Below are 15,871 nucleotides of genomic sequence, written 5' to 3'. Positions count from 1 at the left end.
TGCACAATGAGCTTTACAGACTATTTTCCCAGACTTGATGACCCCAGAGTTCCACAGTCAGAATAACAGCTCAGAATATCATTGAATGTTATTATCATGACATGTATTTCTCCACTCCACACTGATAATCTGCACTGCTTCCAGAAAGGATGATAACAATACTGGTATTTTCAGGAAAAATGCATAATCCATTAGAAATCTTGTTTCCAGTTTATTGGTATAATTCTAATAAAGCATTAAAGCAGTGGTGAGGCATTCCAAAAAGAGTTCATAAGAGTAGCACCAGCAACAGTAAGGTTGTGGGTTTGATTCCCAGGAAATGCATGAACTGCTAAAATGTAAACCTTGATTGTTTTGGATGAAAGTGTTAGCAAATGCATACATTTCTGCATGAGACTTACCTGAGGGAGAAAGTATCCAGGTTGGCGGAGCTCCTCACATAGACATAAAAGGAGGCAATATCAGTCTTCTTAAGTGGTTTTGAGGAGGTCTGGATGACCACAGCCTCTCTTAGTCTGAGTACAGACACCGGCATTGCCCCTTGTTTGACCTGCAGGAGCCGAACGCTCCCAATCCTCTGCATGGGGGTCACAGGCATGAACTCAGCTTGAGGCTGGCCAGCATTTCTATCACCCATATCCCACCTTTTGCCCTCCTCCCCACTAGCTGTGCATGGACCATAGGCGCTGGGTCGGGCCTGATAATACAACTCCACAGGGTTTCCCTGGCCCGGCCCTTGTCTTTCCCGACTGGAACTGCCCTCAACTTGGCTGAACCAACCTGCAGGAGCATCAACCACTGCCATGCAGGTGCCACGCTCATTTCCGATGACACAGGAGCCCCGGACCTCCTGAGTCTGCCAGAAGGCGTACACAGTCACACAAGGCAGCTCATCTTTCATTCCTCTGCCCTTCTCTCCTCTGTCCCAGTCTCTCCCAGCCACATAGAACAGGACTCGCACTTTGGGAGAAGACGAGTAGACCCATCGGGTCAGGACAAAGGACTGGACTTTCCAGTTGAGGGTAAACACTGAGGGTGACGGCCGGAATAATTGCACTGACTGCACTAAGTCCAGGGGGATCTCCCGTCTGGCAGAGAGTGGGCCGTAGCTGGCATTGATAACTGGGAGACGTCCCGCTTGGAGCATGACAAATGGCTGCGTGTGGCTCTGCATGCTGGAATTTCGCATGATGTCCTGTCCAGCCTCTTTTAATAGAAAGTAGTCAGCATCCCATACCTGGTAAGTTACAGGAAGGAACAATGGATATGGGGTGGAGGATTTGGTGGCATCAGAGATCTCCTGACTGTCCAGCTCTGCAGGAGAACAAAGACACAAATGGAAAACGAGAGAAATTAGGTGCAATGTTGTCTTCATGGCATACAATGTTTTGAATGTTGCTTACGATCATACAACAATGGGAACCCCACTATCTCAGAAGCTAAGCAAGGTTTGGCCTAGTAAGTACTTGGATGGGAACCTGCCTTGATCGCAAAATGCTGGACTCCAGCATCTCTGTAATCACTACATAGCATATGCTTTTTGTAGAATGGATGGATGAATGTTTTGGATGTATATGATGGCTATAGCTTTTCACATTTGGTTATATTTACACTCTTAAAAATAAAGGTTGCAAAAGGGTGTTTTTGCAGTGATGCCATAAAAGAACCATTTTTGGTTCCCCAAAGAACCGGTCAGTGAACAGTTGCTAGAAGAACCATTTTGAAGAACATTTTATAAAAGAACCTTCTAAACCTTCTAAAGTTTCAATTGTTCAAGGTTCTTCATAGAACCATTGATGCCAATAAATAACCATTATTTTTAGGAGAGTATAATGAAAAAAAAGTGGTATTAAAATGGCACTATTTTCAACTACTGTATATGACTTTTGTCCTATTTTATGACATAAACTGGCCCCAACATGTATTTGTATACCTTATGACACTTAAATCTCACTTAGAAATGCATATGTGTATTACAGCAACAGTACAATAAAGCAATCACTAGAGTGACATTTCTGCACATGAACATAAAATGCACTGTGGTTTTCTTGATCTTTCATATTTATCTCAATAAAGATATGGTTAAAATAAAATGCACTGTAGAAAGGCTAGATTGTATTATGAGGACTGTCAAAGGCAGTATTGTAATAAATAAAGATAACATTAATACTGTCCTGGTCTCATACCACATATGGAATTAAACATTTAATTAAGATAAAAAAAATATACAAAGTAAATTTGATATAGTGCATCCAGCGCTGCCTACCCTAATCTACCCCATCTTCAACCACTTTCATTTTATGGGCACAATATCAATTCAGTATTCTAGCAGATTCATCAAAAACTCCTACAGACTGGTAAACTCAGAAACTGAAGCCCAAAATAAGTGTACCGTGTGCTAGTAAAACAACAACAACAAAACAACTCCAATAACAAGGATGAGCTTAAAAGAGAATGCATAAAATTCCTGGAAGTAATTTTAAAAAAGCAGATTGAGTGGTAGGGTCATGTAGTCATTACAGTGAAAGGCCATGACTCAAACTAATCTCAAAGTGAACTCATGGCACACGACAACTCTAAACTCACATTTACAGCAGTGACAGCACATGCAAAGGAAAAAAGATTATTCTAAAATGGATAACATTCTGCCTGGTTGAAATTGTGATTTAAATTATTCTCTTTCTGTGCTTTGCACAGTAGTGGAGAAAAAAGTAAAAGTGAACCCTTTGAATTCAACTGGGGTTCTTACATGAATTGGCCAAAAATAGTATATGATATTCAAGTTACAATATAAACAAGGCTTTTAAACACTCAGAGTGCAGAAATAGTATGTGACCACATTTTTCTGCGCAAAAAAAAGACATTTTGAAGAATGTTTTTGAGCATGGTGCCCAAAACAACACTGAAACTCTTTTTTCATGTCCCACATAAGAGAGAAAGTCATGCTGGGTTGCGTTTCCCAAAAGCATCATAAGCCTAAGTTTATGTAGAACCATTGTCACCAAAGGAGCTATGATCAAAATACAGTGGTGTGAAAAAGTGTTGGCCCCCTTCCTGATTTTTTTTTTTTGCCACACTTTAATGTTTCAGATCATCAAACTAATTTAAATATTAGTCAAAGATAACACAAGTAAACACAACATGCAGTTATTAAATGAAGGGTTCTTTTATAAAGGGAAAACAAAATCCAATCCCACATGGCCTTGTGTGAAAAAGTGTTTGCCCCCACCCCCCTGTTAAAACATAACTGTGGTTTATCACACCTGAGTTCAGTTTTTTCTAGCCACACCCAGGCCTGATTACCCCCACACCAGTTCGCAATCAAGAAATCACTTAAATAGGACCTGCCTGCCAAAGTGAAGTAGACCAAAAGATCCTCAAAAGCTACAAATCATGTTGAGATCCAAAGAAATTCAGGAACAAATGAGAAAGAAAGCAATTGAGATCTATCAGTCTGAAAAAGGTTATAAAGCCATTTCTAAAGCTTTGGGACTCTAGTGAACCACAGTGAGAGCCATCATCCACAAATGGCGAAAACATGGAACAGTGGTGAACCTTCCCAGGAGTGGCCGGCCGACCAAATTTACCCCAAGAGCGCAGCAACGACTCATCCAAGAGGTCACAAAAGACCCCACAACAACAAAGAACTGCAGGCCTCTCTTGCCTCAGTTAAGGTCAGTGTTCATGACTCCACTATAAGAAAGAGACTGGGCAAAAATGGCCTGCATGGCAGAGTTCCAAGACGAAAAACGCTGCTGAGCAAAAAGAACATAAAAGCTCGTCTCAGTTTTGCCAGAAAACATCTTGATGATCCCCAAGACTTTTGGGAAAGTACTCTGTGGACTGACGAGACAAAAGTTGAACTTTTTGGAAGGTGTGTGTCCCATTACATCTGGCCTAAAAGTAACACAGCATTTCAGAAAAAGAACATCATACCAACAGTAAAATATGGTGGTGGTAGTGTGATGGTCTGGGGCTGTTTTGCTGCTTCTGGACCTGGAAGACTTGCTGTGAAAATGGAACCATGAATTCTGCTGTCTACCAAAAATCCTGAAGGACAATGTCCGGCCATCTGTTCGTGACCTCAAGCTGAAGCGAACTTCGGTTCTGCAGCAGGACAATGATCCAAAACACACCAGCAAATCCACCTCTGAATGGCTGAAGAAAAACAAAAGGAAGGCTTTGGAGTGGACTAGTCAAAGTCCTGACCTGAATCCTATTGAGATGCTGTGGCATGACCTTAAAAATGCGGTTCATGCTTGAAAACCCTCCAATGTGGCTGAATTACAACAATTCTGCCAAGTTGAGTGGGACAAAATTTCTCCACAGCGCTGTAACAGACTCATTGCAAGTTATCGCAAACGCTTGATTGCAGTTGTGGCTTCTAAGGGTGCCCCAACCAGTTATTAAGTTTAGGGGGTAAACACTTTTTCACACAGGGCCATGTGGGTTTGGATTTTGTTTTCCCTTCATAATAAAAAACTTCATTCAAAAACACCTTGTTGTGTTTACTTGTGTTTATCTTTGATTAATATTTAAGGCTCCAGAAACGCACAAGTACACAAACATTATTTCATTGCTACACACTATTTTATCTGTAAAGAAATGTCAAATATCTAATCAGAGAATGTTTGTTAGAGCACTTAGGTCTTTGTGGTGATTGAGTGGTTTGCCACTGATGTTTTAAATTTGTAATTTTGCACATTTGGCTTGGAGTGCAGAGTTCATGTAAGGGTCTCTGTGCTAGCCACCAGCAGGACTGGATGCATTAGCATTAGCATTAGCAGTTGCAGGTCAAGAGGTCAGCATCCATTCTATTTTCCTTCCATTTCAGCAGATGACATAGATAACATCTGGCTGGATTATGATGGACTAATAAGCCTGCTAGCCACACTCTGGGGAAAAGAGTGTTAAGGAGTGAGATAAATGCTCAGTATGTATTTTAAAACATTAATATATATATATATATACATCTAGTGATAAATAGCATGACTATGACAGGACAAAAGTTTGTCACTGCCATATGAGGCCAAGCATAAATAAATAATACTATTTAGATTTAAAACATTAGAGACAAACCACATAGTAAATAAAATAACTCATTTTCTATACATCCATGCATTATCTGTCAGTCCACCCTAAAGCATTCTGCTGACTGTATATGCTTAGCAAAATGGTTTTAACAGCACTGGATTCTGAGCTGGTTTTGCTTTAGTACCCATAGTTTACATCTGAAATCAACTGGTGACCCAACACAATAACAAATTTGCAACAAAAATGTTGAAATATATGAATATTATTGTTTATATTATTTATTAAACTTATCAAATGTATTATTTAAAACTATAACTGTACAAGATCATACAGCTGATAGTATTTTATTATTTGCATTTAGTTTCTCTAAAAAGATGTTTACTGGAGGTCTGGACCACATTTTTCATTTTTTTAAAAAGGGAAAACTCTTGAGTAGTTTTGAAAACACCTAAAAAATCATGCTGTGAGAATACAGTGAAAAGACTCAGAGGACTACAAACAGTTTGGCTGACAGCACAGATGTGCATCCTCTTGAGACACATCAACAGTTGCCTCTCTACTTTCAAATAACTCAGACTTCTTTGAGTAAAACTAAAAATGACACTCTTTCTTGCTATGAAACTTTAGCACCCCCATCCTCACCATATGATTACAATTATTAAAATTATTTAAAACAATTAATCTTTTTTTAATGAAAAGTTTGACCAAATCAATTAATTTTAAAGGAAAAAGTTTGTAAGTTTAGTAAATCGGAACAATACTATTATTAAATAATAGTGAATAAATACAAATTCAAATATACATTTTGCAAGCCATTTAGATGAATTTCTAATACATATTTTTATCTGTGTTTATGAAACATCTTGTTAAGGTAAAGCAGGGAAATTAAGCAAATGCAATCCAGTACAATGAGATTCGATGCAGCAATTACAGTGAAGTGCAATTTATGCTTTAGGATGAACAAGCACAGATGGCAGAGTAGAGGCCATTCACACTGACCAATTGGGGACTTGATGCTGGATAAAATTCATACAGATGACATTAATATAATATTATGACAGCTTTTAATATATAGCAGATCCTTTCTGTGATCATACTACATTATTATATTGTCAACAAGCAAGCTTGCTCACTACCTTGTAAGTCTGCACTAACTTTTTTATAATACATCCTTAATGCTAAATGTCAACAAATTAAATCCTAAGCAGGTGATTTAAGAGCATCCTACTGATAAAGTCTTGAAATGGAGATCCGATTGGGGTTGAAGAAATCTCAATAGACAGTTTTAAAATGAATGTAAAACATATGGCTCCATATGACCATATGGCACATATAAAGTAAGCTGATGTTAATCTAACCTGTTAAACTATGAACATTTAGCACAACACCATACTGGGTCTATACTGAATGGAAGCAAAGCTTTTAATATCCTGTTCTCCAGTACTTGATATCATTTACATTTATATACAAAAGTGATTTTATGTCTTAAAACACTACTGATGATAGAGCACACACAGCACAGATGTCTCAGCCCCTATGAATGAGTGTAACTGTAGAAACACTACACTACAGTTTCTGGGACAGGATGAGCACTAATCCTATGCAGACCATGCCTTGAGAAACAAGCACCCAGTGCAAAAAAATACTACAGAAGGGATTTAGACAAATGAGAGCATTTGGAAAAGAATGAGAGGTGAGTAAAGACCTTTGAAGAACGGTCGGGAATAGTTCTGTATCCAATAATGCCAATAAAACTTCTTAATTTTCATCATGCCCTTATCCAGGAGGCTAAGATCTTGAAAGCACTGTAGATTCTACAAATAAGTAGGCTACCTTACAGATACAGATAATATATAGATTCATGTTTGTCGGAAAGATCATGCCCATTCAAAATAGTGCATATGCCAATGTTGCAAAAGAAATCATACATTCCTTTATATAAATTTGACCAGTTGCACCAACTGAGTCACTTTCTGCAGATCATTTACTTTAATCTGTGGAACACAAATGAAGTTAACTATCAGAATATAAATGACAATGCATGTTGTATTTTGCATGCAAATTTATATTGGACACGAGTAACATATTAAGTAAAAGTACTGCTTTTCTTTTGGATATTAGGTATTTTGCCTATAGGGTAACAATTGAGCCACAAATGACCTCTTTCAAAAAAGGTGTATGAGGAATTATTCCCATAAATTTAAGTAAAATGCATTATCAATTCAATCGATTATGTTGAAATTAAATTTTTCTATGATTTTAACAGATGGATATTTTTTGTTTACTAAGAAGGTTTTGAACTTTGCAATGTTTGGGACAACATTTAGACATTTGATGTGTATAAAACCATCAACTTTACATACCAGGTTAATTATATAAAAGATAATAGTTTATTAATACTATAAAATAAGTTTTAAATAAGGGGGAGGCACTGAGTCTCTAATACTTACTGTAAATAAATAATAACAGTATATTACAAAAATAGCGTTCTGTTTTCTGGCCATAAAGCCTTTAAATAACCTGTCTAAAGAAAGACTGCATCTTAAGTCAAGCATTTACTCTATTTAAAGATGTTTTAAATCTTTCTCCACAGTAATTTTTCAGGTATTACAAACCTCTTAACCTGGTCCTCAATACATTATTGTATTATACACAATGACCAAAATATAATAATTTAGCTCTTCCAACTTTTAGACTTTAAGAAAATCACATACCTTGTGTGACAGACGTGATTATCGTTGCCAAGAATATCTGCAGAATCCGCCATAGGTGAAAATAGACGCTCATTTTGGCCAAAGGGGTTGTCTATGATTTGTCCCATTAACGTTTCTGACGTTTCTGAACCTTAAACAGAACAGACTAAGCAGCGCATTTGGTCAGTCAGCACCATGATGGTGTTTTACCTGTGGATTCTTCACCTGTGCTGTGCACGCGCTCCTTCGTGTAGAGCTGCGCGCTTCTCAAATTTTTCAACTGGAACAGCGGCAAATGTGGCAAAACTACATGTTAAGAAACGTACCGCCTCAAGTGAGTATCTTAGCGAGATTTAGAAACCATTTTGTTGAGCTTCTTTAAATAAACGCAGTTTTCCATAATAATCCGATGAAAGGAAGGTCTTTTTGATAACTCTCGCTAACTTCATTCGTCCTGTTGTAGTCTCGTCCATACCGAAAGTGTCCTGGCAGCGCGAAACACCATAATCTATCCACCCGTCACCCATCGCGAGCTCTGGACTGGATCCTCAGCAGCTCAGAGCACGACAGACAGGATTTAGCGCTAACAGTGAATTAAACACGAGACAGGCGGTGAGAGTCATGCGATTAAATGCTCAACGCAGTGCGTATACAACCAGAAAGAGATTAAATAAGCTTGTGTTATTATTAATATTATATTGCAAGTCAAATGTGGACAGTAACTGTGAAATCATACATGTACAAAACACCAGAAAGTTTCACTTAAATCACCGGGTCCGGAATCTGTTATCAATGAATGAGTGGAGGTGTGAACCTTGGTTGTGGAATGACAGTGACCTCTCGTGGTCATTATGCGTTTCTTTTGTGTTTTAAATTTAACAGTTCATGTTCAAATATTATAAATTAATTTTCTAATATGAAGAGAAAGAAATCTAGCATTTACGTAGGCTTTCTCAATGAAACTGTGTTTCTAATTTTTTAATTAACAGAAATTTGTTGATACAGGTTAACCATAATTCATAATGTGATTCCAGAAGATTCAAGGTCTGTATGTTGTTCATTAATATTTATTAATGTTATTTAGAGGGAAAAACATGATTTCAGTCTACATCTTGATTGTAGCCAGTTGTAGTTTTTTTTTAGATGTCCCAACTGTGTGTCCCACCCAAAAGTCTACATATGTAAATCTACAGTGTTGGGCGGTAACGCATTACAAGTAATGCAAGTTACGTAACAATATTACTTTTTCCATGTAACTAGTAAAGTAACGCATTACTTTTTAATTGACAAGAAAATATCTGAGTTACTTTTTCAAATAAGTAACACCAGTTACTTTTCCCCCTCATTTATTAATTAAAAGCTCTCCCATGTTGAGAGAAATTGTAAGATGTTACTTTTGTTCTAGAATAAATGTGAACATGCATTAATTCATCTCACCCACTAAACAAAACAGATACAGTATTTCTCAAAATGAATAAAAACAGTGAAATTCAACGCAAACCTGTAATAATTAAATATGTTAAATAAAACAAATATCCTTTATGTATTTAATCCCATTTTATTAACCAATGTCTTTGATGCCGACATTCAATGATCCAATTAATCCATACTAATAAGCAAAAATTACACAAAATAATCAAAAAATTTGTTTTCCTTTTTTATTGCTGAACATTGACATTTTTTCTTCTTCAGATGTGAATTTACTTTTCTCTAAGGCTTTTGGTGTAAAAGGCTTTTACATTTGCCAAAAGATAGAACTTTTTATATTAAAAACAAACAAGCAAGCTCTGCCCAGATTTAAAAAGTAACGCAAAAGTAATGTAACACATTACTTTCCATAAAAAGTAACCAAGTAAAGTAATTAGTTACTTTTTTAGGGAGTAACTCAATATTGTAATGTATTACTTTTTAAAGTAATTTTCCCCAACATTGAAAATCTACACCACTCGTCTTTATTACAGTAAGTTTGAAAGCACGTTACTGCAGTATGAGGAAGCTGTTTAGTTTCCTGTTGTTATTTTTGTCTTGTACTTTTGAAGTATTGTAGGCATGCAGATTCCTGTTACAGAGTTCAGGGAAAAGACTTGATAAACTTGTTTATTAACTATTATAAACAAGACGAGAGACTCTTGCAACAAATGTTACAAAATATTTTCACTCTCATAATGTTGCCTCTCAATCTAATTCAGCACAGTAAATCCCAACTAGCATTCTGTAAATATTTTGGAGCATTCATGTGATGAAGCAAAAATAGCCTTACACAGCATATAAACTGATTGGTATTTTGCTTAATTAGATTACATTAATAATGAAGCAGGACTGTGTTCTTTTTTTATACAAATTGTCATTATAAACACTGGAAATTTACACTGAATCAATACAGTTCAGAAAGAAAAAAAATCGTATCACTAGTCATAGAACTCTAAGTAATAATAGTGTCATGGTGTCAACTGTGTTTTACTTGTATCAGTCTTTTAAACAAACACGAATATTACAACATAGTTATACAGCCATAGGTTAAACAATGAAGTAGGTGAGATGAATGTAGAATGGCAGTTTTACACCACTTGACAACTCAACCCATTTTTTTTTTCCCAAAAAGCACAGAAAACTGGATTTTGCAAATTTTATGTAGTCAGTACTTAGCACGGAAATGAAGATTAGTCTTTATTTTGTACATAAATATACCATGTGTATTTGTGTATTTATACCAGGTGTATTTAGTTCCTATGCACTCTGCATTTGTCAATTTGCATGTTATTGCAAAAAAAATCTAGTTGTATAATGTCATGACAAACCTCACAAAAATGAATGTTAAAGGGATGGTTCGGAGTAGATTTGACTTCATTGCTATGCACTCCGAAGCCCATGTAAATACCCCATCCATAGTTTTTCTACCTTAGTCAAACATTGAGGGAGATATCAGAGTTTTTTGAATGGCTTGCTACTGCCATTCATGGTACGTGTGATGAATCTCGTAAATTGCACCACTAAACGTGCACGTAATCTTACCAAACTTCTACAGTAGTGTAAATAGGGTATATACTCACAAAACACTGCATCGGAAAATTTGTAAGTCCACCGTGAGTGTTTTAAAAACAACTTTTAAGCGATCCCTAGTAGTCTCAAAAACTACAAATGGCGACATGTCGACGTCACTTCCCTGGTTTGGGAAAAGCACGTAAAAGTCCACCTACTACGTTGACATGCACACTAAATGGCAGTAACTATCAAAACTCTGATATCTCCCTCAATGTTTGACTAAGGTAAAAAAAAAAAAACTTTGGATGGGGTATTTACATGGGCTTCGGAGTGCATAGCAATGAAGTCAAATCTACTCCAAACCATCCCTTTAATGCAAAAGATTATTCCACCATGAAACTAATACTTTTTAAGAACAGTTAAATGAACAGTTAACACTGGTAAATGCTCTGCAGTTTGACAGAATCATGCAACTGAATTCAGCTATACACATTTTACACAGCTAAACATATCCTTAGAATTGCAATGCATAATATGTAATAAACATAAATGGCATACAAACATAAATTAAAAGAGTCAAAACACTATAATGAAATCACATTCAGTTAACAGAATGTTGCATTGGACATTATTGATGTGACACCTATGACAAATAAAAATCATGCCACATGCTTTTTATGTGCTGACAACTCCATTGCTGTAGACAAGCATTTCCCAAACTGGATTGCAAAGACTGACCTTCATTTGCATGTCAGATGAACTTTTGTGTGTACTGGTATGTTTTTAGGAAATTTTATCAAAAGGTTTTTTTTTTTTTTTTAATCAAAACTTCCCCATAGTTCTACCAGAACTTCCTCATGATTACAAGCTTCAGCGCTCTTGTAAAATAACCTGTTTGTATATTTTCAACAATCATGCTACACCAGTTTTGGAACGCAGAGATCTATGGCTGTAATGAATACAGCCAAACATGTACCAGTAGGATCAGAAAGAAATCAGAGTCATCACTATGCAGTGGCATAGCATCTGGGTATGTATGTGCAGATGGGCCCAGACCAAAACCGACATCCATAAAGCTGAAAACATTCACTTCATTGTTTTTTTTTTGCCCAAAGGTCACTCAGTTGCTCAAGCAGCTTCATAATGTTTCATTAAAAATTACTGATTAAAATACTCATTGGTATGGTTTACATTGTGCAGTGGGTTGTCCAAACTCTCATTGTTTAATTTAAATTTATTAGGTAACTTGCTTAATAGCAGGTAACCCCAAATTGGCAAACTCCATTCATCTTTCCTTTAACTTCCATTAATCATAGCTATTTATATATATATATATATATATATATATATATATATATATATATATATATATATTGTGACGAGCATCCCAAACATGGATCAGCGTCGCCCTGGAAACTCACGCAAATCACCTGTCTCCTCTCATCACCGGCTGATTGGTCGCAGCTGTCTCTCATCAGGCCGCGGCCAGATAAGCCGTGTGAGCCGCAGCAAAAGAGGGACATTTCTCCATGAAGACGGTGACTAACACTCATTTCTCTCTTCATTCCAGACAGCAGTGCGTGACCGATCAGCCACACATACGAGCACGGACCCACAGCCTTTGGAAGCCTGCGCGAAGAGCACCGAAGCACCGCCGCCACTTCACTGTTTCACCCACACTTTTGTCAATAAAATCCACACTCCGGGTATTCACTTGAGCTCTCCTTGTTGCGTTGTCATGATTGGGGCTGTGGGTCTCCCCTCAGCCTCCTGAGGTCGCTGTTCACACTGCACTTTCTGATTGCATTCACCTGTCTTTGTCATTAACACTGATTCACTCACATCTGTTCACTATCATCTGGTCTTTTAAAGGAGAACTCCGGTGTGATTTTGACCTAAAGTGTATTGAATCATGATACCGAGTGTAAACGTACCTTGCATATCTCATCTCGTCTTGTCCACTGCTGTCCGAAATCTGGGGTCAGTTAGCCGATGCTCACAACAGGCTGTCAATGAGAGTCCATAGGGCATCGAAGAAGCTATGTAAATAAACTACTGTTTTACGCCATTTACGCGTCACAAAGTAGCTCCACACTTCATTGGTAGACTTCCAAGGACCCTGGCATTTAAAACGAGACATTGAGAACTCAGAAAAAGCACCGGTAGTTTATTTACGAGAAGATTTATACAGACAGTAAGTGCAAGAAGTTTAGCGGCCGCCGCCATCTTGAATGTAGTCACGATAAGTAGCACTCCGAGCACGAAGGAAACTACAACCTGATACGTTGATAACCTGATAAATTCCTTGGTGCTCGACACTCGACTTATCGTGACTACATTCAAGATGGCGGCGGCCGCTAAACTTCTTGCAGTTACTGTCTGTATAAATCTTCTCGTAAATAAACTACCGGTGCTTTTTCTGAGTTCTCAATGTCTCGTTTTAAATGCCAGGGTCCTTGGAAGTCTACCAATGAAGTGTGGAGCTACTTTGTGACGCGTAAATGGCGTAAAACAGTAGTTTATTTACATAGCTTCTTCGATGCCCTATGGACTCTCATTGACAGCCTGTTGTGAGCATTGGCTAACTGACCCCAGATTTCGGACAGCAGTGGACAAGACGAGATGAGATATGCAAGGTACGTTTACACTCGGTATCATGATTCAATACACTTTAGGTCAAAATCACACCGGAGTTCTCCTTTAAAAACTCTCACCTTTCACTTCTGCTTCATGGTTGCATTGTCTTATGTCTACTGTCTGTCTGCTTTCCTGTTATCCTGGCCTTGGTTTTGTTTATTTAGTATTTGAGTTTATGTTATGTTCTGCCGTGTTGGCTTTTTGTTTATTTGTATTTGTTTGGTTATTTACATTAAAAATCCTTTACCTGCACCTGGACCCAGATCTCCTATTTCTCACCGTGACATGCGTGTTTTCTCCCCCGTTCACAATAAATATATACAGTATACAGTAGTCAACATTCGAAGTGGATCAAAAACGTTTATCAAAAGTTGTCCTAAGATAGGAACGGGTATTCTTTTTGGTTTTAGGACAAATTTGATAAAAGGTTTTGATCCACTTCGAATGTTGACTACTGTATATATATATATATATATATATGAAGGGACTGTCAGGAATATGTCTGTGTTTTGTCCTGTTCTGTCATGTTTTCCAAGTGTTTTTCCCCCTCTTTTTCTAGTTAATATGTTTAGTCGTTTTCTCCCCCCTTCTAGTTTTGTCTGTGTTAGTTCAACTTGCCCATATTTGTATTTCCCCCTCATCATCTTGTTAGCTTGTTTGTGACCACGCCTTTTTCTTCAGTGTATTTAAGAGTCTGTGTTTGCACACCCTGTTTGTCGGTCAATGATTATGTTACTTCCGTTTGTTTTGTTTAGGGGTGTAACGATATTACAAACCAAACCGAAATATCGCGATACACCAACCACGATACGTATCGCGAAACTCTCGTGGCGTACCGCGGTACTCTCACGCCCCTGCTGCCCATTGTTGAGGTTGACGTCACTTGTCTCTAACTAATTTAACCAATTTAAACATCTTTATCACATTTGATTAAATTGTATTAGTAATGACGAGCTTTTGTTCTAAATTTAGTTCTAAATATTATATTCTAAAGTTAGTATTTTCCAAGTGCATGTCATGTCATGTGACTCGAGTGAGCGATCACACTCGGTTACTACTCAGGGCTCAACATTAACGCTTGTCCGGGACAAGTGGATTTGTGAAAGGGCAAGTGAAAGGGTATTTTACTTGCCCCACCGGACTTGTAACCTGATAAAACATCAATTACAAACAATAACTAGCGCAGCAACGAAACTTTGAGCATAATTCTGATTTCATTACTTAAAGGTGCAGTGTGTAGATTTTTGCGGCATCTAGTGGTGAGGTTGTGAATTGCAACCCGTCCACCGCTCACCCCTCCCTTTACAGAAGCTACGGTAGCCCACACGGGATTAAGATAGACAGCAAAGAGTAAGGAGGTTTATTTTAAAACGTAAATTAAGGAATTATATTTACTTAATAATTCAATAAAACGATGTTATTGTGAATATTACAGTTACTTGTTCATCATTGTGTCAGTGTTTTCCGTTAGAACAACAGTGATGAAACGCGATCTGTAGAGCAGTTTGTCCGTTTAGGGCTACTGTAGAAACAATACGGCAACTTCCATGTGAGGGGACCCACGTTGTATGTAGATATAAACTGATAATTCTAAGGTAATAAAAACATAATGGTTCATTAAGTAAGGTCTTTATACACCCCTGAAAACATAGTATACTACATTACATTTCTGTCTAGAGATCATCTTAAATATTACACATTGCACCTTTAAGATGACTGAAAACGGACAGTATCAAGCTCATGCAGGCTATCTGACCCACAGAAAATCAACACTAACAGGCTCAACAGCATACACAAAGAAACAAGCATGAACAAACATACTGCGGTAGGAAAGCACCATTACGATTGCAAACGTGACATTGATTTTATACAACAGTAGTTCAATAAACTAGTAGTTAATATTAACTGACTTACATTTTAGACACATCATTAACCATTTTTGCAAACGAAAATAGTTCTAAGCAACAGCATAACCTCCATGAATCTCCGAGGAACACAGCGGTATTTCAGTACTGAATGATTAAGCATTTTTTTTTTTATGAATCGAGTCAGTGAACGAACTGGTTGAATCCATCTATGGTTGAATCCGTGACTCGCTCATTAAGAGAGTGACTACTGCCACCTATTGGTGGTTCGATTTTATATTTAAAGGTATTGCATTCTACCAACATTTTAGATTTATGTTTAAAAAAATTATAACATTAATCTTATTACATTATTTATGTATTTGCAATTTTACTGTGTAAATGCATTTTTTATAACCTCTTATCTTCATTAAACAGTCTAAGAAAATATAGTTAAATATCAATTTCATTGCAGGCCCGGTTTTTCCTGTGCAATGGAAAGATGAAGTTTGTTGATACTGATATAATTTGTGCAACCATACAGAGTCTAATTATTCTAATTTGATGTATTGATAAAATGTAAGAATTTGATGTGAATGATGACACATACAGTTAGTAAGGTTAGGAAAATAAAGTTAAAAAGTGTCCTAGAAATCAATTTAAGGCAAATATCACAAATAT

The 15,871-nt window shown here is 37.1% G+C and overlaps 1 protein-coding gene across 1 annotated transcript in view; it reads right to left on the bottom strand.

Annotated features, from left to right (window-relative positions):
- The window catches only part of LOC141286940 (transmembrane protein 132D), a 37,360-nt gene extending 29,103 nt beyond the window's left edge, over nucleotides 1-8,257 (bottom strand). The window contains exons 1-2 of the mRNA XM_073819070.1: nucleotides 7,749-8,257; nucleotides 402-1,314 (exon numbers count right to left, since the gene is read on the bottom strand). Coding sequence (XP_073675171.1) covers nucleotides 402-1,314; nucleotides 7,749-7,821 — 986 coding nt within the window. The 5' untranslated portion in view covers nucleotides 7,822-8,257. The remainder of the gene's footprint in view (nucleotides 1-401; nucleotides 1,315-7,748) is intronic.
- Between the last annotated feature and the right edge of the window lie 7,614 nt (nucleotides 8,258-15,871).

This window comes from Garra rufa, chromosome 15, assembly GCF_049309525.1.
Source record: "Garra rufa chromosome 15, GarRuf1.0, whole genome shotgun sequence".
NCBI lineage: Eukaryota > Metazoa > Chordata > Actinopteri > Cypriniformes > Cyprinidae > Garra > Garra rufa.
This window is presented reverse-complemented; position numbering and strand designations above follow the sequence as displayed.